Here is a 24,507-nt window from a genome sequence, read left to right as displayed (position 1 = left end):
ATCTGATAAATGCATGATTGTGGAAGGATGACAGCATCCAGATATCCCAGTTTACCAAAACACTATATCTATGATCCCTTCAGGGCTGCTCCTTTACCTAAGAAAACAAAAGTACTGACGAAAGTATTATTGTATCTTAAAATTTACATTAATTACATTTTGTTTAAATTATGAAAATCAGTGTTTTGAGTTACAAGATTAACAGATCATTGCCAGTCAAATGCCATCACAGCCTTTTTAAAAGCATTTTCTTTCACAGATGCATACATGTCCCATAATCCTGTACTTTAGACAGTCCTATGACATGGTTCTAATCTCACCTGTATCCGGTTATGCTTTGTTAGCACCACTATTTAAGTTTGAGTGTTTGTGTATCACTGTCGAGCTTTACTTATTGTTACTATTACTGTTGTTGTGTGCACCATGCCAGCATTTATTGTTTGTTAATTGTTTACCTTGCACCCAAGTTGATGTTTATGGTTCATGTGTTTATCCTTTCATTTATTTCACCTGTACTTTAAATAATGCATTACCAGTTTTAATATGTGACCGTAACACACTGTCATGCATGACAGTATGTTCTGTGTTACAGTGACGCTAAATGCTGAACTAATAAAACAAAGTGGAGGGCTTCAAAAATCTAAATTTTTAAATACCTTTTTTTAATTATCAAAATTCAGATTATATTTACGGACAAAACAATTAGAGAAGCCTATTCAAGCCTATTATTACTTAAATAATTAAAACATGCAAATAATTTATTTTGGAAAACTTTATTTTGAACACCCTATGCAATGGTTGTCCTAAAAAAAAAATTATGAAGAAACAACTGTTGTACTATAAACCAGACATCGAACAGTTTTGCCAAAAAAAAAAAATAAATAAATTATATATATATATATATATATATATATATATATATATATATATATATATATATATATATATATATATATATATTTTTTTTTTTTTATATATATATATATATATATATATATATATATATATATATATATATATATATATATATATATCATTAGCAGTTGACGAAAAGCACGGTGGAAATATGTTATGAAAACCTAAAGACCAGAAACTTAGGGTGTTTTCACATATAGTTTGTTTTAAAAGAACCAAACCCAGTTCACTTAAAGTGAACCAGAAAGTGATCTAAGCAAATGTGACCTCAGTCCCTTTCGTGTTCACAATATAAAAGACATAAAAGAGAACCCAGTTCTCTTTTTGGTCCTCTTCAGTATTGAAGTGATCTCAGACCCTTTCGTGTTCACAACTCAACCTCATAAGAACTCAGAACACAGAATTCTGTGAAATTTCTGTGTACTTCTGTCGAAGTTTTTTTACTTTTGCGTGACATTGTAGTGCTGTTCTGCCTTAGTCCCTTTCCTTCAGTTTTTTAGAAAACAGAAGAAATACTTTTATGTTTTTATGTATTGTGAATAGTTAGCATTTAATGCCATCCTCTTTCCAAATATCAATAAGTGCACAGCTTCCTTCATAAGACCACACAACTCTGCAACCTGCCATGTCAAAAAGTTTTGTGTTTCAGCAGTGACGGAACACGGCTGCAGGTATGGCAAGCCTCCAGGGACATTTGGCGAAACGAAATGCAAAGCGGACCGGGACCACATTGCTTTCACATGTCACAAACAAATCGAACCACAAACGGACCCACAAACGAACCGTACTCAGACCACCTCCGGAGGTGGTCTGAGTACGGTTCGCTTCTGGGTCCTTTTAAGGGGTCTGAGATCACTTGGTTTGTTCACATATACACACTGAACCGCTCCGAGAGCGTTTGGAGGGCTCAAACAAACTAGGTGTGAAAACATCCTTAAAGAACAGAAATATAGAGGTCATATCATAAAGTGTAAGCCAATAATCAACAGTAATAATGAAGGTAATTTTTTGCTTTGTAATGCAAATCACAAAAAGCTCATTAAAACTAGTTGTGGTGTTGAAGTAACAAGAACCTGCGCAGTTAATATAGTTGTGCATTATTATTTTACCATGTTATGTAGGCCAGTCAATTACCATGGTTACCATTAAATTCCTGCTTACTCAGCCTCTTGTGTCTTGCGAGTAATTTCATTATTTTGCATTCTCAATTTTAGAATAGTAATATATGCTAGTATATCTTTATTATAGTAATATAAAGCATGTAGCTTTTTCAAGGTTGCTAAAGAGTATGAGAATAGAATGCAAGATTACTTTTTACCCATCACTTTTTAATCCTCATGCATACATCTTTACATGCATACAGGCAGGCACATCTTATTTTTACCAGAAAGAGGGACAGTGTCAGAATGAGTGGCCTTGTTAGCAGCGATTAACTACAGTTACCAAATGATCATTTCTGAAGTCATAATGGGTCTTCAGTATGTAGATACATTCTACAGTATACATATTAGATTATTGTGATTAAGCCTGTTCTTTTGAAGGAATTGGTAGTGTGAAATATTTTTAGGCTTGTATCTGTGGTTATATTCATATGTGCTTATATAGTGAGTAACCAGCTGATGTTAATCTTCATAAAATCATGCAATGCATAATATTTTTTAATTGACTTTAATAGATTTTATTGTGCTTGCAGGGTCACTATAAAGGTAATGCAATATTTTATTGTGAAAAATATTTAATTCAGAAGTCAGCTTGAACAGTTTATTGCTATATAAACACATGATTTATATAGATTCATGGCATTAACTGAGGGGCTGGTATAGCATACATCTATATAAGATATTGTAGACATTTTCTTGGAAAGGTTGTGTGTGTGTGTGTGCACTTTTGTGTAGGTATCTTTCTGTTTGTGTGGGGATCTAGGTGTGTCCGTGTCCCTGAACTCCATTATATATTTTTTTTATGTGGGGGGGGAGCAACAAGTTAGAACATGAGGAATGCCCTCAGCAGCAGTGGCTGTCATTATCACTGTCTCTTGAGTGCTCTGCTGGCCCTACTTACTTCATACCTAATGACTATTTTGTCTTCTCCTCTTTACTAATGAAGGCTCAGGTAGAGTGTGTTGCTGCCAAATAAAAGGCCATTAATGGTTCTTAAGGTTTTGTTTTCATGTTTCACTTGCCTCCCCTGACACCATGGCTTGTCACACCAAGTTTTCCAATGGGATTGCCTCATCTCTTAGCATGCAAGAAATGTCTGAAAAGAGTGGAATCCCTCTTTGCCTCATTACTGTTATTAGCTAACAAAACCTTTTCTTTGTATACATTGCAGGTTTATAGTGCCAGGATCAGGTTGGTTTCTGCAAATAAAGTATAATATAAAAATTAGTCTTAGACAAGGAATGAGAGAAATCCTCTCACTTTAAGCCTTGTAGAGATGGTGTAATTTGGGCTGACTCCCTGTTATAATCTGCTTACAGTACATGCATATTTGCTAAAAGAAATTCAGCCCTGTTACTGTTATTACAATATTAGATGTATAATTACATATTATACATATAATTATATGTATAATTATATTATATTAAATTTTTTAAATAAAATGAGTCATTCATCATGGTTCAATTAAATTAGCCATATCTTTAAATAATCAATGGATTTTATACATTTTAAATCCATCCAGTTACAGTATTTAATTTATACTAATGACCAGTTAATTTTGAGGGCCTTGCTCAAGGGCACTAAAGTGACAGCTTGGTGGTGCTGCATCTTAACTTTTCTCGTAACATCGTAACCAATGAATGGCTACTTTTTCGTGCTTTATTTATTTCTATAGTTTGCTGAACTAGTAGCTAAACTATGCTTGTGATATAAAAAATGGTTACTAGTTAGTACATGTTTACTTGTTTTCATTTAATGTTTTATGAAAGCCTATACTGTTTTATTTATGTGAACGTTGATAAGGCATAGAGAGGCTTTTATTATAAAGTTTTAGATCAATGAATTTAACCGAAAACAGTTTAAAAATATATCTATACACACACACACCTATACACACTCGCAACCAGCATGGCCAATCCAATGTGCATGCATGTGTCTAAGTGTGCCCTCAAGTTGGCTAGCGGCTAACGTTAGCGCCATGGATTCAAGATTTAAGATTTTTCATTTGTTTTAACTTTTTTAATTTCACTAAAAGTTTTATCCTGCATATAACTATTTTTGTGACACATCAAAAATTTTGAATCTTTAATCAATAGCGCTAGCTACTTCAGTGTTTTTATGCATATGCAAAACAAATCTTATAGTCAGTATGGAGTGATTAGCCATGCTGACATTGCGCTAAATCTAGTTTATTTATTTATAATTTTTTTGTATACCCCTCACATTATGTTTTTAAGTTTAAAAATAATAATAAAAAACATTCAAAGTGCAAGGCAGAGACTGGACAAAATTGCGATTTGTCAATTTATACGTTCCTGAGGAAACAAGTTCTGCACGTAAAAAGGATTGCATTTGGCACATGTGTACCGAATTGAAAGTCCTGTTCTGAAAAATTACGGTACGAATACATATACCATTACACCCCCAATATGCATCTTTACAAAGTTTGGATGTCTTCAGTATTATGTACGCTGTTAAAAATGAAAAAACACTGAAGGAGAAGGTGTGTACAAACCTTTGACTGGTGGTGTTTATATACATACTTATTTACTATAATCTAGATTTTAATCAATATGTTTGATAGGAAGTGTACTATAAATGATAAATAAAAATTATTGTTTTCTTTTTGTGATGTGGTGCATTTTATTGCTGCTTTGTTGTTTTTGTGACTGATTGTTTTGTTTTATTGTGATGGTTATGTGATAAGACCTCACAGGGGGCTTAATTATTGTATAGTTGTTTTTATTCTCCCAGGAAGCGATAGAGAAAAACAAGTCTTGTTCTAAAAGTCCCCATCCTCCAGTGTTACTCCTCCCATGTTCCATTCCCTTGTGTTTGCCTCCTTTGCGGATATCTACTCGGTAGTTTAAAGATGAGTTTTATTAGAATTTTTGGATAAATTGCACACGTTATATGCTGTTACTTAAAGGATAACTATTGTCTTTATCCAGAAAATAGTTCATGATCAGACAAAATCTGGGTTATAAGCATATGTTTCAAATTACTATAGTATAATTATGAATAGTAATATTTGATGAGCATTTATTGCACATAGGGTAAACGATAAATTACCATAAACTGCCACTGTTGGGGATGCAGCATAGCAAAAGATGAAGTGTGTTTTTTTTTTTTCCGGAATAAACTTATAATCATATAATCTTTCATTATTTCTTGAATCCAGAGCACTAATTGCATATGCACATGTTGCATAATGAACTGTCTAGTTTTAGTAACTTACACAAAAGTGTGATGCCACACAAATGTTATAATAGTGACTTATAATAATAATTGCTAAATTAAGCACTATAAGCCACTGTGTTGTTTCGAGAAGTTGCTGGCCATTAGTGTTGTGATTTACCAGGAAATTATATGTTGGTTCACATACATCAGACCTTAAAGATTTGGGGTTATCTTGCAGTTTATGCTTGCTGCTAATCATAGCCACAATTGATGAGCTATTCATTGCTATATTTTTTTATTCTAATATGCAAATATTCAGTAGATGCAAACATCTAAATTAGGACTGTAAATTATTTTACTGATTATTCCAACGATTAAATTTTAAGTGAGATTACATAATGATGTGTGATAGCGCTGCAATCATAACGTTTTTTTCTGTTTAATTAGAGTCTTACAATTAGAAAAAAGAAAGGCGCCACCACTATTAAGATTGAGTGCTGGATAATCCTTATTAAATCTAGAATAAACAACTGCTCTTTTAGAGGATATTCAGAATATTTCAATTAATAGTAGTTGCCAACAAATAACTTTTTGTCTAAAGGCTTGAAATTTACCACGGAATTCAAAATATTGCCATAGGAGTCTGTACATAATAATTAGTTGATTTTGACATTTTTTGTAGCTAAGTATAAACACATTTTTTTTGTTGATGCTTATGTATATACACACTGCACATTATTTTAAACATTTAAGTAATTAGTAACATTTATTTACAATAAACTCTTTAGATGTAAGAGCGCTAATATTAAAGAAAATGATATCGTACACACCATGAACACTTTTTATTTGTCTTGCTTAATGCATTATTCTTTTTTTGAGGTTCTTGGCAAATACCTAATTCTCTAAAATGAGTCCAGAAAAGTGAAATAAAAACTGATGTTAATTCATAATCTGTTGGAAAATGTGTTTCATGTGTGTATTTAGTGGCCTTATGCTAAAAGCAGTGGAAGCATGAACAGTTAATAAAAAAAGTCTAATTTTTTAATTTTACACACTGCATGGATTGCTTTGGTGTTAATCCACAAAGTCTAGAGGTTCTTCATATATGCTGTATATAATAATAATAAAGTTAACATCAAAACATGTTTTTTCAATATTATCCAGTCAATATAATTCAAAATCTAAGTGAAGGGTGTTCACTACCAGTCAAAAGTTTGCACCCACCTTATTGAGTGTTTTAATTTAAATTCTTATTTTGAAAAATTAAAAAAATTAATTATGGTAGAAAACAAATGAAATTGTGAATCTAAATGAATCTGATTAGTGAATTCCATGAGTGTGCCAAGCTGTCATCAAAGCTAGACTGGCGATCAAAATTAGAGAACAATTTATAAACAATTGAACAATTCTGAAATAATGTCATCCTTACTGCTCAACAGTTGAAGGAGTTTTTGTCCTGTCTATACCATGCTACCAGAACACCTTTTCCACAAATGAACTAAGGCATTTCCAAAAAAAAACATTATTTTGCAGAAAACACACTGATCAAAATTAGAGAACAACAATGACTGTAGCATGGAAAAAGATTACAACATAATTTTTTGAAGGTTACAACAGTCAGCAATTAGTAGGAAGTGTACAGGCCTCTGCTCTGAATGACTTCAGCACATCTGCGGCTACAGGACAGCACTAGTCTCTCACACTGCTCTGGTGTGATTTTGTTCCACTCTTCTTCCAGTCTCCTCCAAAGTTCGGTGACTGTAGTGGGTTTCTTGGCCGAACATAATGTTTCCCATCGGACCCAAATAAATTAAACTTGCTTTCATCACTGAAGTGAACTTTGGACCAGTTCTCCTCTGTCCACACAACATGCTCCTCAGCAAAGCTTCGTCTAGCCTTTTGATTCTTTCTGCTAATGAGAGGTTTGGTCACTGCAGAGTCGGCTTTCAGTCAAAATGCTCTGAAACATCGAGACACTGTATGACGAGACAGATCCTTACCCTGTTCAGCGCTGAATTGGTGAGCAATTCCAGCTGCAGTTTGGAAACAATTGCCCATTGAGATCCTCCGCAGTATACTGTCCTCTCTTGTATTTGTCTTCCGTGGACGACCAGCCTTCTTGGTGGACTTGAATGAGATTGTGATGTAAAAATTCAATATTCTTGAAATCACAGATTTGGAACGACCAACTTGTCTTGCTATGGCCTTCATCTGGACAACCTGCTGCCAGAGGCTTTCAGTCACTTTAGAATGGCCCACCATCTTGCAGAGTCAGTGAAACTGGAAGGTAGGCTGCCAGTTAAATAGGGGTTGACAGATAATCAAGGAAATTAGCACTAGGGTCCAGATTAACACCAATAACTGGGAGGTATCTGAAAGTGTTCTCTAATTTATTTTCTGCAAAATAATGTTTTAAATGCCTTAGTTAATTTGTTAAAAAGGTGTTCTGGTAGCATGGTATAGACAGGACAAAAAATCCCTCAACTGTTGAGCAGTGAAGATGACATTATTTCAGAATTGTTCAATTGTTTATACATTGTTCTCAAATTTTGATCGCCACTGTATATATAGCTTAGTATGTATCGTATATATTTTGCACATTCTAAAATATAAAACATATTCTGGGTTGTTTAACACTTTACTGTTTATTGCATAATTTCATTTGAGTTCTTTTAGAATTTATATATCAGTTTAATCGATTAATCAAGTATTTGGATAAAAAGTACTTTTTCTTCATTAAAAATCAATACAGAAAATAAGACAGTTCTCTTCAAATAAACAAGTAATTTCCCAATTTTAGAAAAAATTACATTTTACAGTGGAACCCGGTTATCTCGCCCTTGGTTACCTCGACAACCCTATTAAGTCGACGTTTTTGAAGTGGAACCGCCAAATTCTTGCTTTTTCTAAGCATTTTTTATCGGTTATGTCGACTTTTTTTATGTCGCCGAACCCTAATATCTCGAGCACAAGGGGGGAAAATTTTGCCATTTAACGTTGGTTATCTCAGTGCAGCCGCAGAAGAACTACCAGCAAAATCATAGAATGAACACCGGCAGGATCGGGGGGGGGGGAATCCGCGGTGCGCTTTGGGAAGAAAAGAGCAGCCGTTGAGAGAGTGCCGGTGGGAAGACACGTACCGGGATACGCATGAGCGATAACAACGACCGCCGTGAACCAACATATACCAACAATAACGGACGGTGAGAGTGTGGAAGTTTAAATAGGAGCTGGTGATGATGATAAACGAGCACCATATGTGCACGATTGAAGCCGGGAGCTTCAGAGAAAGCGGCCGAGAAAAGCACCTGACATGCCGAAGGGGGCCGAAGGGGGCGTGGCAGGTGGATTCCTGACAGATAAACATGTACTGTATGTATTTTTATAGCATGCCTTCATCAAACAAATCGCGCAACGCTGTTGTGTAAAAACCTTCAAAACACGCATGCACATTCTCATTTATTAACGCACATCATGTACATAAAGAAATTTCAAGCACGTTAATATATTGCCACCATTTTGATTTTCGGTTACCTCGATGCTTTTTGGCGACCCCCTATGACATCGACATAACCGGGTTCCACTGTATATCTGAAATTGCACACAAGAATATCTGTGAAAAACTAAACCCATTTAGTAAATTAAATTGGCATATTACATCAAAATGTGAATACAAATGTAAATAAGATATCATAAATAAAAATATAAAAATCCATTTCAGATTACTCAAAAAAAAAAAAAAAAAAAAAAAAAAAAAAAAAGGTAAACACACTATATAGTGTTTTCTTTGTTTTAGTTTGAAACGATTTCAAACTTTGGAAGCTTCCTGTCATTTTCTTTGGCCTGAATCTATAAAAGCCCCTTTCTGCCTAATTCTGTCTTAAATTATTATAATTTTTTGAGGAAATGTAAGTTTTTTCACGCATTTTTTATTTTTTTTGTTTGGTTTTTTCTTTTTTTTTTTTTTTTGCTTTTTTATTTTAATTGCGAGAAATTAAAACGCCCGATTGCTAGAAATAAAGTTGGAATTGTGAGAAACAAGTTCTGTTCAGTATTACTGTACATTGTTGAAAATACAAACCCAATTGCAAAAAGGATTTGACACTCTATAAAATGAATATAAATACAGAATGCAATGATGTGAAAATCCCATAAACCCATATATAGTTCACAATCAAACATAGGAAAGGGCATCAAAAGTTTGGAAATGAAATCATGAAATGAAAAATGCAACATATTACACCCAGCTAGAATCCTACATCAGACAGATATAAGACCACATTTCTTTCTGAAAACTTCAGCAAATGGTTGCCTCAGTTCCCAGATGTATATGGAGAGAAGACGTAACGTTACACAGTGGTAAACATGGCCCTGTCCCAAACTTTTTTCGTGACCTGTTGCAGCTATCAAATTCAAACTCACCTTATTTTTTTCTTTAAAATGGTAAATATTCCTAAAATATATACTGTATATATTTTTTTTGTATTGTGAATACAATATGGATTGAAGAGAACTGCAAATCATTGCATTTTGTTTTGGGAAGTGGGGTTATAATAAACATAAAGAAAAAACATTAGGAGAATGTGTCCAGACATTTTGTCTGGTCCTGCATGTTGAGACACACATGTTTAGATTAACATGCCTTTATTATAAAAAATCCACACCAAGTGTTTTGCAATGGTCCAGGAAACAACTTTTCCTATTCTGTTTATTTTTTTTAACTGGCTGGTTGAGTTTTTCAGTATGATATAAAATTGCCCACAGATCTAAGGCAATAACTAGGTTAACAACTATTTGTAATGCTAAAGAAAAATTCATGACTTTTCATTCATTTTTTTTTTTACAGGAGTTTTTTGAACATGCAAAAGAACTTTGGGATGATGAAGGTGTGAAGGCCTGCTTTGAACGGTCCAACGAGTACCAGCTCATCGACTGTGCCCAATAGTGAGTGCTAGTTTTTGTTTACAATCTGGAAATGAAATAAATCAAAACATATACAACTTTTTTAAACTCTGCATTTATTTGCTTTGTACATCCTAAAACATTAAATCAGTGGTGACATTGTAATAATGACAAATATTATATATTAAATGCATTATATGTCACTTTTGATTATAGTTACTGCATATACCTGATCAGTTTAAATTAAATGTGGATATTTATACATGGAGAATTAGTAAGTTGTAGAAGTAATCCAAAGTTTGAGAGAAGGTAGGAAATTTATACAGTTATCAACTTAAAAAAAAAAAAGAAAAACCGGACAAAATAAATGCAGTGGACATGTACATTGTGAATAACACACTTTTTATTCTTTTCCTTTGCCTGATGGGTATGACTCTCTCTAATATCAACATTTACAATACGATATGGAATATGACAATATATACATTAAAAAATAAAAAAGAATACTGAAAATGTGATAAAATAAATAAAAACTGAACATCAGAACTTAAAAAAATAAACTCTTGTCTGATTCTCTGTCAGCCATGTCACCCTGTGCCATCACACAGAAGTGAGTATAGCCTGCTATCAGTTTTTCTGCAGCTCCTGGCACAGAGCTGACAGTTGTGGGTGGTTTAACACCCTACATCGGCCTCCCATCTCCTTCATCAGACAATAAATCTAGAGTTCCAGAGACATCTATCTACATCTGTTTGGAGGACCTTACACCTGGACTCCAGCAACATAATAGAAATGTAACCCCCGGAAAAAGCTAATAGTATTATGAAAGAAATAGCAATTGGAAATTAATAGAAATCAACATTAACATTTATTAAATTCCTTAAATTACTAATTTCTTTGTTTGTTTTTGGCCAAAGCTTTAACTGACGCTCAGCTGTGCATTGTCAGGCTAACCTATTAAATATTTCCTCTTCAGGGTTTCATATTACTTTCAGGATACTGAAATTTACAAAAATATATTTTTAGCAACACTTCATTAAATGTGTAATCAATTGTTCAAAAGTGTACTTAACATTTACAATACCTTTTAAAAACATCTGGGTCAGCATCAATAAACTCACACAAACCCTTCAGAAGGTGTGAGGTCACCTTTTAATTGTGGGGGGAATTTACTCTGTAAAGATGAGAAATCCATACATGATTATGTGGAATACACAATAACCGTTTAATGCAGAATACCAATGGAGTACAATGGAATACAAAAACATTGCAAAAATTCCCTAACAATCTATATATGGAAAATATTTCATACACTTCCACAAACAATGCTAGTTCTGCTCTGTACCACTCATTTAACAGACACTGTTATTATTTGTTGGATTCTCGTGATGTCACTACCTCCACATCAAATAAGTGGAGGGCATCATGAGAACGTAGTTCCTATTGGTTGTAATTTTCTATCTGAAGTAAACGGAGCCATGTTGGGTTGTATTCATAAAAAAAAAAAAAACACATGACTTGCCGGCTGGTCACCACAGTCTGTGAGCACTCTCCCTGGTATACTATCTGGGCCTCACATCAGCTGTAGCCAGGCAGAGCACCTGCTCATCAGGGGTGGGAGGGGACTTGCATGCTCGTGTGCTGTTCAGAGCTTCAAGTCGTGCATTGAAGTCCTTTAACATGTCAGGGAGATATGGTCACTGTTGTTGGCGTGTGATGTGAATTTGTAGTCAGTTAGGGCCTGAATGCCCTGCCACATGTTTGGGGTCCTTAGTATCATAGAAGTGATTGTTAATTTTTTTTTTTTTTTTTGTGCATACTGGTGTTTTGCTTTCCTGATGGTTGTGGAAAGCTGAGCCCGTTGCTGACCTGAGAGGTCCTTCTACCCCCAACTTGAAGGTAGCATCTCTCTCTGTCAAAGCAGGGAATGGACCTCGCCAGTCATCCACTGCTTCTGGTTAGCACATGTGGTTGTTTTTTTTCTCACAGAAACCTTTCAGTGGCCTGTATGCTGGGAGTAGCAACACACAGAGGTTATAATAGACTTATGCAGGTTTTTTCTTTTTTCTTTATTTTATTGTCTTTTTAAAGTCGCATCATCAGACATGCATTCCTATTCAAATTTACTGTTAATAACGTATTTTGGACAGCTTATATGTTTACTTACAAAGTACTAACTTTTGTTGGCAGTTATTTTGACAATAATGGCTGTACAATATTTTAGAGTAGTCAATGTGCAGCTTGTATAGCAGTACAGATTCAGTGTCCTCTAAAAATAACTCAACATAAAGCCATTATTGTCAAAATAGCTGGCAACAAAAGTGAGTTCCCTCAATGAACCGCATCTCCCCAGTACCAGCAGCTCCCATGCAGCCCCAGACCATGATGCTACCAACATAATGCTTGACTGTGGGCAAGACACTATTTAATTGGTACTCCTCACCAGGGCATCGCCATACATGCTGGATCCCGTTTAAGCCAAACAAGTTTATCTTAGTCTCATCGGACCACAGGTCATGGTTCCAGTAATTCATGCTCTTGTGTGCTTTCTAGAGAGCCAGCTTCAAAAAAGTATTCGTTTTGTGACGACAGCTATGCAAACCTGACTAAGAGGACCTTCTGTTTCAGCAACCTCTATAGCAATGCATTTGTTATTTAAAGCCAGCTTCTGCACCTGACACAACTTCCGAGTGGAACCCATTTTGAAAAACCTCTGTATGACCATTGCCACTATACTGTAACTCCGATTCAGGGTGTTACCGATTTTCTTATAGCCTTGTCCATCTTTATCTTACTTCTTTGCCATGAGGTGCCATGTTCAACATCCAGTTATCAGTGTGAGGGAATTGTACTCAAAGCACTAAATTTTAACTGGCCTAATACAAGATACAAAAATGTGTATTGTCCTGTCAAGCACACAAAAACATGAATGTGATAAATAGGACATGTGGCTTTGCATGGTTAAGCAATGTACAGCTGTTATCATTCAGGGTGTACTAACTAATGGCTGTATATTGAATTATTTTCAGAGGACAGTAAATCTATACTGCTATACAACCTGCACATTGACTACTTGAAAATATATCCAATTTTAATTTCTATAGCAAGAAAATGGTCCCATGTCTTCCATTTCTCCTGCACATTGCAGTTTCCCCAGCATGCTCTTAATGACACAGTTTCAATTATCTCATCAATCCAATCTTTCAAATTAGGGGTTTTGGGGCATTTCCAGTTGCGTAAGATCATCCTGGGAGCTGTGAAACAACCAATCTTAATAAGGGTAAATGCATTTTTTGTTATGTTGTATGTTATGCCTTGCTCACATATCTTAGCTCCATCGGCTACCTTCTTAAAGCGGCTCCAGCCGCTAACATGTAATACATTACCGCTATATTCAAACCCCCAAGCGAGCAAAATGAACAAAAAACAACACAGTGGATTCAAATTTATTATATTTAGAAAATACCTGTTTTTATGCCGGTCGTGTCATTTTATTGTTTTGCATTTATCCGCCACACCTTAAAGGCCGGTCCGTGAAAATATTTTCAGACATTAAGCCAGTCTGTGGCGCAAAAAAGGTTAGGGACCACTGGTCCAGATGATGTATAACATTATCTTTGCACTATTTTGTCATGAATAAATTTCCCCACAGCTTCTCCAACATTCTTACCCACTTTACATAGGATCTTTTTCACATGGTGACTTAAGCATACACAGGTTTATGATTTGAATTTGCATTGAATTTGTTCTTAACACAGTGTTTGATCTGCAGATACGTCCAAATATTTTCAAGGCCTACAATATTATATTTTTTCCACCAATTCAAAATACGACAAAAGTTTTATTTTCATATAAATTGCCAATTACAGTTACCTCTTTAAGCTGCCCTAGTTTCCAAAACACTCATTTTGTCTATACATATTTCAGTGACTGCTAAAAATGTGATGTCTTGCACAGTTTGAGTGCATTATCCCTGGATTTGAGTCCCATTTAGCTGTAGAGCTTTGCAAAATACATTTGATGGAATGGCCAATTTCTGTTCTATTTTGATCCAGTACAAAATTATCATCTGTTTTTAACTAATTTGGCCATTTCGAAAAATAAATTATACATCCTTACATTGGGTAATCCAAGGCCCTGTTTGTCCAGCGGAGAAATCATCGTACACAATTTAATTTGGGGTTTTTTTTTCCCATAGAAAATCCTTTATAATTTTATCATATCTTTTGAAGATAGACTTGGGAATGTTGACGGGTATCATCATGGATATATAATTGAACTGTAAAGCAACAACCATTTGAACAACATTCACTTTACTCCACAGAAATAGTTTCAACTGTTTCCATTTGTTCTCATTAAGTGGATCTTAATTCTACACCATTATGTCATCCACATTTTCAGTTAGTTTAACCCCAAGATACTTTATACTCTTTGAAACCATAAAGACGACACCACTGCACACCCAGGGGCCTCTCGCGATGCAGCATCGCGAGCTGGGCTGACCAATGCCCATCTCCGCTCAAAAATTTATTATCATCTGTAGCCACTCAGGCTTTCCCTCCCAGTGCCTTTCCAAAATCTGTACTTTTAGAGCTTTGTGCCTTAACATTGAATGGCCGGCTCCCGTCCTCCCTTAACCAATCTCAAGGCGGGCTGTTCACCTCACCCAAGCCTTTTGTACCTTTTGTACTCATCTGAAGCCTCGGCTCTCGCAGTAAGAGCCCTTAATGTCTCCTCTCTTTTGTCTATTTAGAAGGAGAATATTTCCTTAAACCCCTGCATGTTACCAATAGTTTGCCCACTAGATGTCATCATTGCATCAATAATGAGCCATCCAGACAAACTGGCTTTACGCAGTGGCCCAGGTTGCGTGGGGATGCTCGGAGATCACATGACAGCCTGGTTGTCTGTGTCCGCCCCCAAATGGGTGATTCACACAATAACTAGGGGTTACAGACTTCAGTTTGCCAAAGCACCTCTCAACGGAGTGATCGTTTCACATGAACAAGAGCTCTGCTCACATTCTGAAAGAAGAAATTTTCTCCCCTCTTAAGAAAGGGTGGTTCCAGTGGTAGCCCCGCATCCAAACAATCAGGTGTTTTACTCTGATTATTTCCTAGTTTAAAACAAGAATCGCTCTCTTTGTCATATTTTGGATCTCTGAGTGTTGAACAAACAGGAAATACAATTTCAGAATGTTATCACACGGTTCTCTTGTACGTTCAATAAAACAGAACAATTGTTTCATCTCGGTCAATCTGAGCGATGCTGTTTTCCACATAAGCATCTATCCTCCGCACAGGAAATTCATTCGTTTTGCCTACAGACGAGTAAGGAATTCACAGTTCTTCCGTTTGGGCTTGCACGGAGTCCACGGACTTCCTGTCTGTGTGCGGAGGCAGGACCAGGTCTCAAAATCCTGACATACATATACAATTGACTGATTATTGCCGATTGAAGAGAGAAAGTGATTCAAAACACTGCCCGTGTTCTCGCTCACATCACAACACTTGTTTTCAGAGTCAATGTAAGCAAAAGCAACTTTACTCCTGCTCAGAATTTCATATTCTTGGGTCTTGAGCTGAACTCTGTAACAATGTGTTCTCTCCTTTATGAAATGCCTCTCGCAGTTCAGGGAAGGAGCGAGATTACAATATCGCACATGTCCCAGACTGCAGGGTCTTATGGCTTCGGCTGTCCCTGTCCTGCCTCTGAGCCTGAGAATGAGGGCATTCATGAAGTGGAATTTATCTCTTCATCACAGCTCATTGTGCGAACTCTGCCACTATGTCACGGTGACGCGCACATGCACAGCAGCGCTGGAGGAAACTGGAGTTTAATACTCACAAGCCGTTATTATAGAGCAGACAGCACTTTCTTTTGTTAAGGGCGTCCCATTTCCGGGACATTCTAAACAGGGGCATGAACCCTTTGTCACACAACACAAATTGTTGCTTTCAAGTTCTCTTCCTTCCTTATTTTCCTTGCTGCTTAGGCAATTACTTTCCCTCTAATATTTGCCTTTGAGGCCTCCCATACAGCTACCAACCTATCAGTGCTTCCACTGCTAGTTTTAAAGAAAGAGATATCTTGTAAGAATGTTTTTTTTAAACACCACCTTCTCTTTCTACCAGCTTATTTGTTTAGAGCTACAATATATCCAATTCCACCATTGTATGATCTAACACTATTTCTCCAATTTTACAATCTATAACCTGATCAATCATAGAATAAAAGTAATGAGGGTAAAAAGTATTATCTGTAATTCTGTTTCTGTTGGATTGAAAAGGCACCATATATGTCAATCCAATATCCCCTGTTAGCATATGAATGGTAGCTCTATCCCTTGGTATAGAAGGTCTTTAATATTTGCTCTTATCTGAAAGCGCATCCGTAACCTGGGTAAATTTCCCTGCCAGATCTAATTGCACCTCTTTGTCCTCAAGAATCTTGTTTATCTTTTTAATAAAACCTGGCTCTGCCTCATTGGGGGCATATATATATATATATATATATATAATATATATATACAGTGGAACCCGGTTATGTCGCCGGCCTAGGGGACGCCAAAAAGCGTTGAGATAACCGATGATCGAGATAAACGAAAACCAATATGGTGGCAATATATTAACGTGCTTGAAATTTCTTTATGTACATGATGTGCGTTATTAAATGAGAATGTGCATGCACGTGTTTTTAGAGGTTTTTTACACAACAGCGTTGCCGCGATTTCTTTGATTGGTCATGCGGATCGAGATAACCTGTAATGCGGATAAGGAGGCGGGAGAATACTCGGGAGATAATCCACCAATACTTGTAGCGAAGCAGTAATATCCAGTGGTGCGCTCCGGGGGAGCACGGCCCACGAAGTTCTGTGAAAGCAGAGACAGTTCGTGTCTCGGATCCGCGATATGGAAAGCGCAGCGCTGGGCAGCAACGGATAATTGTGGTGCAGACAGCGTGAACATGGAAAACAGCAGGATCAGGGTAGAGAGAATGCGGAGTCCGAGAAGAAGGGTATGTAGCGGGATACGTATACACGATTACACAGACCGCCATGAACCAACACATACGATCATGCACAAACAATAACGGACTGCGAGTATGTGGAGGTGAGGGGTTTAAATAGGAGATGGGATGAGTGAGTGAATGAGAGTCAGTTGTGTATGATCAGCATGACTGCGAGGAGCGCACGGGAGAAGAAGCAGGGTGCTTCCGGGAATGCCGCCGCCGAAGGGGGCGTGGCAGGGGGATTCCTGACATAACCGACATTAATTGTCAAATTTGCCCCACTTGTTCTCAAGATATTAGGGTTCAGCGACATAAAAAAATCGATAAAAAATGCTAAGACAAAGTGAGAATTTGGCGGTTCCACTTCAAAAACGTCGACTTAATAGGGTTGGCGAGTTAACCGAGGTCGAGATAAGTGGGTTCCACTGTATGTAGTCAAAAAAAGGAAAAAAAAAAAATATATATTGTAGACAGGACCTTTTTCTCTTTTAGTTAGGTTTCCACATCCGTTAATTTTTCATGTTGTGAACGTAATGTGACTACATATGTATAATACAGATGAATCGCACATTATAGTTTGTGTAATTGAATGTGTTAGGTGGTGACATGTTAAACCGTGATGTACATTTTTACTAAACAAGCAGCAGTATTAAACACAGAAACTAATGAATGAATAATAATGAATTAACTTAACAACAGAAAAGATAAGAACAAGAAACAACAAAAAATTATCATAGGAACAATCAAGACAGTCTCCATTTGAAATAGTGGATTGCCAAAACAGTTTTTTCTTTATCAAATCTGTTCAAGACAGCACAGATATTCAACTCCTCCTCCCCCACACATTTCACCTGACCAATAAGCTCCACTTCAGCGAACTTGCACAAAACATTTGGTCCCGTTATTGTGGTGCCCCACATTATTCTTTAATGACCTTCTCTAAATCCGCACTTGATGTAAACACCCTGTTCTGTCTTTGCCATGTGAAACAGTGTGAGGCTGGATATTTCAGTGTAAATTTAACATTAACACTTCTCAGTATTCTTTCCTTTTTTTGGCCATCTCACTTGGCATGTCGGGAAACCGATCATTCCTTGTCTTTTGGCTGCTTGTAATATTTTTTCTCTGGCTGATGAGCACAGAAACGTAATCAAAACTAGCTTTATGGCAATCTTTTCCATGTTTGAAATGCGGCCCTCCGTCTTTCCCTGTCATCTCAGGGTTTTTTTGGATTACAAATCTGTTGGCACCACTTGTTAAGGTAGAGTTAATTTTATTTACCGTAATTTCCGGACTATTAAGCGCACCCAAATATAAGCCGCACCCACTGAATTTTACAAAGATTTGTATTTTGAACATAAATACGTCGCACCTGTCTAAACCGCCGGTGCCTACATTGAAACTAATGAACTTTACACAGGCTTTAACGAAAGACTCCCACTAAATTGGGGCACACCACATCATGTGTAACAGGCACTCTGTCACATGATGTGGTGCGCCCCAATTCAGTGGGAGTGCATCCGATTTAATATAAAGAATTTAAACCCGTTATGCAATTACATTGGTCTAATGTTATGGGTCTCAGTTTTTTGGCGGCAGGAAGCTTGTAAAACCGGGAAAAACCCAGGAAAAATCCATATATTAGCCACTTAGTTGTTTAAACCGCGGAATTCCAAGCGTGGGAAAAAAGTAGCGGCTTATAGTTGGCTTAAAATACGGTATTTCGGATATTACATTTTCCATCTTTGAAAGATTTTTCGGTTGTTGTGACTACGACTCATGAGGCAGAAATGTCTGTCTTGTTGCCATGCAGCTCATCGTAATCCCCTTAAAATACTTTGATATGGAGGTCGACATCTGCTATTTAAGGTACCTTTTTATTCCGTGAGTACCAGGGACATTAGTTCTAATAAAAAAGTGTACTGGATATGCTCAGGGATTGGCAATATATTTCAAATATATCCTTTAAATATAAAATAGGATTTTGTTATTTGTAGGGTTGATGAAAATGGCTTCATATTTTGTATTAACATACTTGTGTTTTGTATTTTTGTAGTTTTAAGGGGTCCCCTGGTGGTCTAGTGGTTAGGATGTGGCGCTCTCACCGCTGCGGCCCGGGTTCGATCCCCGGTCAAGGAACGGTCTTAATGCCGGTCCCAAGCCCCGACAAATGGGGAGGGTTGCATAGGAAGGGCAACCAGCATAAAAAGATGTGCCAAATCAAACATGCGGATGGTCAGCTGTGGCGACCACTAACCAACCCCAGCCACTCTTGGTGCTGGTCCCAAGCCCGGATAAATGGGGAGGGTTGCGTTAGGAAGGGCATCCAGCGTAAAAACGTGCTAAATCAAATATGCGGATGATCCGCTGTGGCGACCCCTAATGGGAGAAGCCGAAAGGAAGTTTTATTTTTTGTAGTTGCCTAATATTGTACCTTAAAAGTAGCTGTTTAGTAGGATCATGATTTTAAATACCGAATGCACGAATGACTGCCTGACACGTAACATATTTATGATAAACAAGTAATTCATAAGAAGACAACTAATAGCACCTGTATTCATAGCAACTAGTTTCTAACTAATGAATCGTTTGATTGTTAGTCATTGAGTCAGTGTTGCTGATGCAAAGCAGGCCCTTTGTTTCCAAACACCAAGTAACTACAGTAAATTGGGATACAATTGAGTAATTTGCATCAATCTGCTGGTTACTTTAAAGTTAACCTTTATCTGGAAGATTACAGAGAAATGTATGTGAATATTTGATCTGTTAAAGTTGCATATGTCAGATTTATTGCAAGAGAAATGCTGTTGCTGTCATTGTTCACTGAATCAACTGAGTCAGTGTAATCATTAAGGGATAGATTAAATAGGCAAATTGATGGAAGATTGTAAAAAAAAAAAAAGAGATGCTCTCTTGTAAAAGTGTTTATGTATTTTTAAAATACAAATACATAGTAGTTTATTTTGATACATGGTGTGGCTGCAGTATTTAGAAGTTTATTTTAATACACTTAATGTATTTGGTATTTTATTTTTAAATACATTTTGATGCATCTTTGCCCAACCCTGAATATACTTGAATAAATTGAAAATATTGGTGGGCCTACGGAGCTACACAATTATGCTGCCATCTTTCTCTGCAGTCCCAGGTGACTACAAACCTCCACATCATTAATCTACAATTAGTAAAAATAAATGATTAACTTACACAGTATAACTTATCTTAATTATTTTATCTCGATTGTGATTATATGCAGTATATGTGAAAAATACAAAAATCTTTTCCTATGTTTTGGATTTCATTAACATACATAGGTGTGTGTATTTGTGTGTACACACATGGACATGACATTGACAAATACTGTATTATGGAGGGACAACATGGAATGTTGTCTGCTTTTATTCCCCCATGTTCTTTGACAGGTTGGAGTAAGTCAGAGCATCCTGTCTCGTGTTGGTACAGTGGGTGAGATTGCAATACACTTGGTGTCCCTCTGGCAGTGTTGTTTTTTTTCAGCATCGAGTTAAGTAAATGTTGTATCATAATGTCCCTGGGGTTGGTTACCTGTGTTCCCACAGGAGAGTCAATCTCTTGTTTAATAATGCACTACTATTTTATTAGGATCATTTGCATTATACATAATGTCCACATCTAGGCACTCAAAGTAGTCGTCAGTCTATTTCCATTGATTAATTGATTTATTTTTTTAAATGCTTTTCCTCTTACCAAAGACAGAAAATCTGTAAGAAATTAGGGTAGAATAGAAATTTAGATTTTTAGGAGAACATCAATCTTATTCTAAAGATATATTATGGTTCAGTTCAAGCAAGTGAGAGAAAGTTTTTTTTTTTTTTTTAATGAATATGCTATGTTGTCCTGTCTGTTGTGATATTCTTAATTGCTGAGTGAGAAATAGGATGGTTACCGAGAAGGGGTATTTTTTTTTACCTGGTACGTAACTGGGTTTTCTCTGTGTATGTCGGTGTTAATGACTAATTAAAAGGCTGCCCTGTTATTTTCCGTTCCTTAATGATTTTATCACTTGGCTGATGTTTGCTTGCCATACTTGTGATACCCATGGACATGTGCAAGCAATTAGTGTGCTGTCATTACAAGATTGGCCTCTGGAGGCAAATCACCACACTACATGCTGTTTGTTTTTATATATAAATGATAAAAACAAATGTCTAACTCAGTACTATTTTTAGCTTAGAACTAGTATATAGCTAATTACTAACATGGAGTATTTCATTTTTTTATCCAGTATCCACTGTTGGTTGATTAATCGGTTATTAGCAAGCACGATCCAATCTATCAATTAGTACGCTAACTCAAAGTATGTTGTGCTGTAGAATGCTAAGGAAATGAAAGCATATGTCATTAAAGCAAATTTATGTTGTGTTGGTAGCTTGCATACTTTTTACTTACAACACTTACAATTTTCAAGGCTGCCGTGGTTAATTTATTTTAGCATGACATCAGTAAGACTTTATATCTATTTTCTCATACGAACTTTCCTATTGTGTGGAGTATGTGTGGTTGAATGCACATGCACAATACCTTGATAAAAATACAGGCATACATAGTGTAACAACCGCCTTTTGTTGCCACCTTCCCAAATCTTTAAGACGTTACAGCCAACAGATTCAAAATTATTTTTATTTGTATTATTTTGTATAGTTGTATTTTCATTACTTTACAAATATCTTCCACAATTGAGAGCAAATGAAAAGTAATAGGCATTACACATACTGCACAAAAAATTGAATTTATAGAAGAATGCATTTACAAAATAAAATTAATCAAGGTGGCACAGTGGCACATGGGGTAGATTGGCAGCTCTAACTTCATTGTTCTTGGGCCTGAACTCTCCTTGTAGAGTTTAAAATATTTGAGCTTAGTTTTAATTTAAGTAGGCTGATAAGGATTAGTGATTCGCCCTTGTTGTTTTGTTTTTATATCTGCCAAGGGGATTTGCATCTGATCTGATGTTTGTCCCTGAGAATAAGAGGCGAAGGGAACAAAAGTGCATCAGTGAAGCTTTATTAATAGATTTCATGAGCATATTGGTTGAAATTAATGTAATTACATTAATTTCAACCAATATGCTCATGAAATCTATTTTACATTTACTTAAATGTAATTAAATATTATTTCAATACAATTCTATAAGAAAATCCATAATAATTTGTATTAATAATGCAAATCTTCACTGGTCATACACTGCCTATTATTTTTGCTTTCTCTTTATGCATGCAAATTATTAAAGCTTTGAACTTTAGTATAAAATGAGGCTTACAAATGATTATGAAATTGCAAGCAGAGTACAGGTTAAAGAAGGCCTTTTAAACCTTGAAACAAAGGTCTTAAAATTTTTAAATGAGAATTACCACAGAGAAAATGCAAAGAATACAAAAAAATTATTTTTTTTTATCCTACAATCACTCTCTACACTGTAATGACATGTAAATTAGAAATGTTTAAGGCCAAAAGCCTTAAATATGCCTAAAATAAAATTACATTTTGACACAATGCCATGGCAACAGTGTTGGAGATATCAAAAATCCGTTCGCAATTTAGCATCTACAATTTCTCTGCTTCATGATGGCCAAGCCTGGTCTCAATTGCATGAACCCATTAGGAGGCGTATTTAAAAGTTTACCGCGTGTAGCTGTCACCTTTGTGACTGACACACTTCCTGGGGCCTGTTGGTGGCGCTATACCCGGGACTCACAATAGGCAAATCGATGCGAGCAGAATCTTTGGGCGAACATACACCTCACGTGTCATCACAATAAGACATTTTTTGCCTTAGATGTTAGACACTTCCTGTTTCTCTGATTTTGCCATAAATTTGTCGCCTCGCCATGGCAGCACCGTTTGAGATATCAAAAATCCCTTCGCAATTTAGCAACTCAAATGTCTTGGCATCATGTTGACCATGTTTGGTGTCAATCGCACGAATATCCTAGGAGGAGTTTTTAAAAGTTCGCCACATGCAACTGTCAAAAAATCCCCCCTTTGTGACTGACACACTTCCTGGCGCCTGTTGGTGGCGCTATGTCCGAGATTCACCATTCCTGTTGGGCGGAGCTCATAGTTTTTAGGGCGAAAGTTATTCGGGTCGATGAGATCTATATGCGTACCAACTCTCGTGCATGTGCGTACATAATTGCCCGATCTGTGCACCAATGTTTGTTTTTGAATTACAGGGGCCTCCCTGCCTCGCCCGTATTCCAGCCTTTGCCCGAGCCTAGTGGCGCACGACTTTGACGTGTGTGCCAAATTTCAAGAGTTTTCGAGCATGTTAAGGGACCCCAATTGGCCAATGTGTTGAAAGAAATAAAATCAATCAAACAATCCAAAATGGCTGACTTCCTGTTGGGCGGAGCTCATAGTTTTTAGGTCGAAAGTTGTTCGGGTTGATGAGATCTATGTGTACCAACTCTCGTGCATGTGCGTGCATAATTGCCCGATCTGTGCACCAATGTTTGTTTTTGAATTACAGGGGGCGCTACAGAGCCCCCTGCCACGCCTGTATTCCAGCCTTTACCCGATCCCAGGGGCGAACGACTCTGACGTGTGTGCCAAATTTCACCCCAAATTTGTACCCCAAATGGCCATGTGTTGAAGAAAAAAAAAAGTAAAATAAATAGATCAATCCGAGCGAAAACAATAGGGCTTCGCACCTTTCGGTGCAGGCCATTCTGGCCTGCTCCTCGGTGCTCAGGCCCTAACAAGAGTAACCATGACTAATTACACATCATTTCAAAGGTCTAAGCCTCAAGCAGCGATTTCAGATCACTGTTTTTCAATGGGAAAGGTATAACCAATGTATTTGCTGAATGTGTGAAAGCAGTACTCACAAACATGCATAAAAAAATGCAGTACTTACACAAGTATCAGTGCACAGATCGGGCAAACATGTACGCACATGTACGAGAGTTGGTATGCATATAGATCTCATCGACCCGAACAACTTTCACAATCAAACCTATTAGCTATAAACCTATTCCCATGGCAACACGTCAAACTTTACTTTTATTTCAGGCATATTTAAAGCTTTTGGCGTGCTTAGATTAACTAGAAATTTGACACATACATCACATTTGTCGGCTGTTGTGGACAAAAAGGTCAGACAGAGGTGTGTCTCTTAAGTGCCTCACTAGCTCCCCCGTTTGTCTAAAATGTGGGGTTTCTCTTACCTACAGTCCCCAAATGAGTCAGTAAGAACATAAAATAGTCCACTGATATTTACCCACTTGATGCACTTGCCCACCGTGCATTGTTTTTTGGGAGGCACCGTACAGCGATACACAAACTGCGAGGGCCCGCCATC

The 24,507-nt window shown here is 36.7% G+C and overlaps 1 protein-coding gene across 1 annotated transcript in view; it reads left to right on the top strand.

The window, feature by feature from the left end:
* The window catches only part of gnal (guanine nucleotide binding protein (G protein), alpha activating activity polypeptide, olfactory type), a 74,452-nt gene that overhangs the window by 20,009 nt on the left and 29,936 nt on the right, over positions 1 to 24,507 (top strand). Inside the window, exon 5 of the mRNA XM_046833546.1 lies at positions 10,102 to 10,199. Coding sequence (XP_046689502.1) covers positions 10,102 to 10,199 — 98 coding nt within the window. The remainder of the gene's footprint in view (positions 1 to 10,101; positions 10,200 to 24,507) is intronic.

The sequence above is a fragment of the Silurus meridionalis genome, chromosome 21, assembly GCF_014805685.1.
Source record: "Silurus meridionalis isolate SWU-2019-XX chromosome 21, ASM1480568v1, whole genome shotgun sequence".
Lineage (NCBI taxonomy): Eukaryota > Metazoa > Chordata > Actinopteri > Siluriformes > Siluridae > Silurus > Silurus meridionalis.
This window is presented reverse-complemented; position numbering and strand designations above follow the sequence as displayed.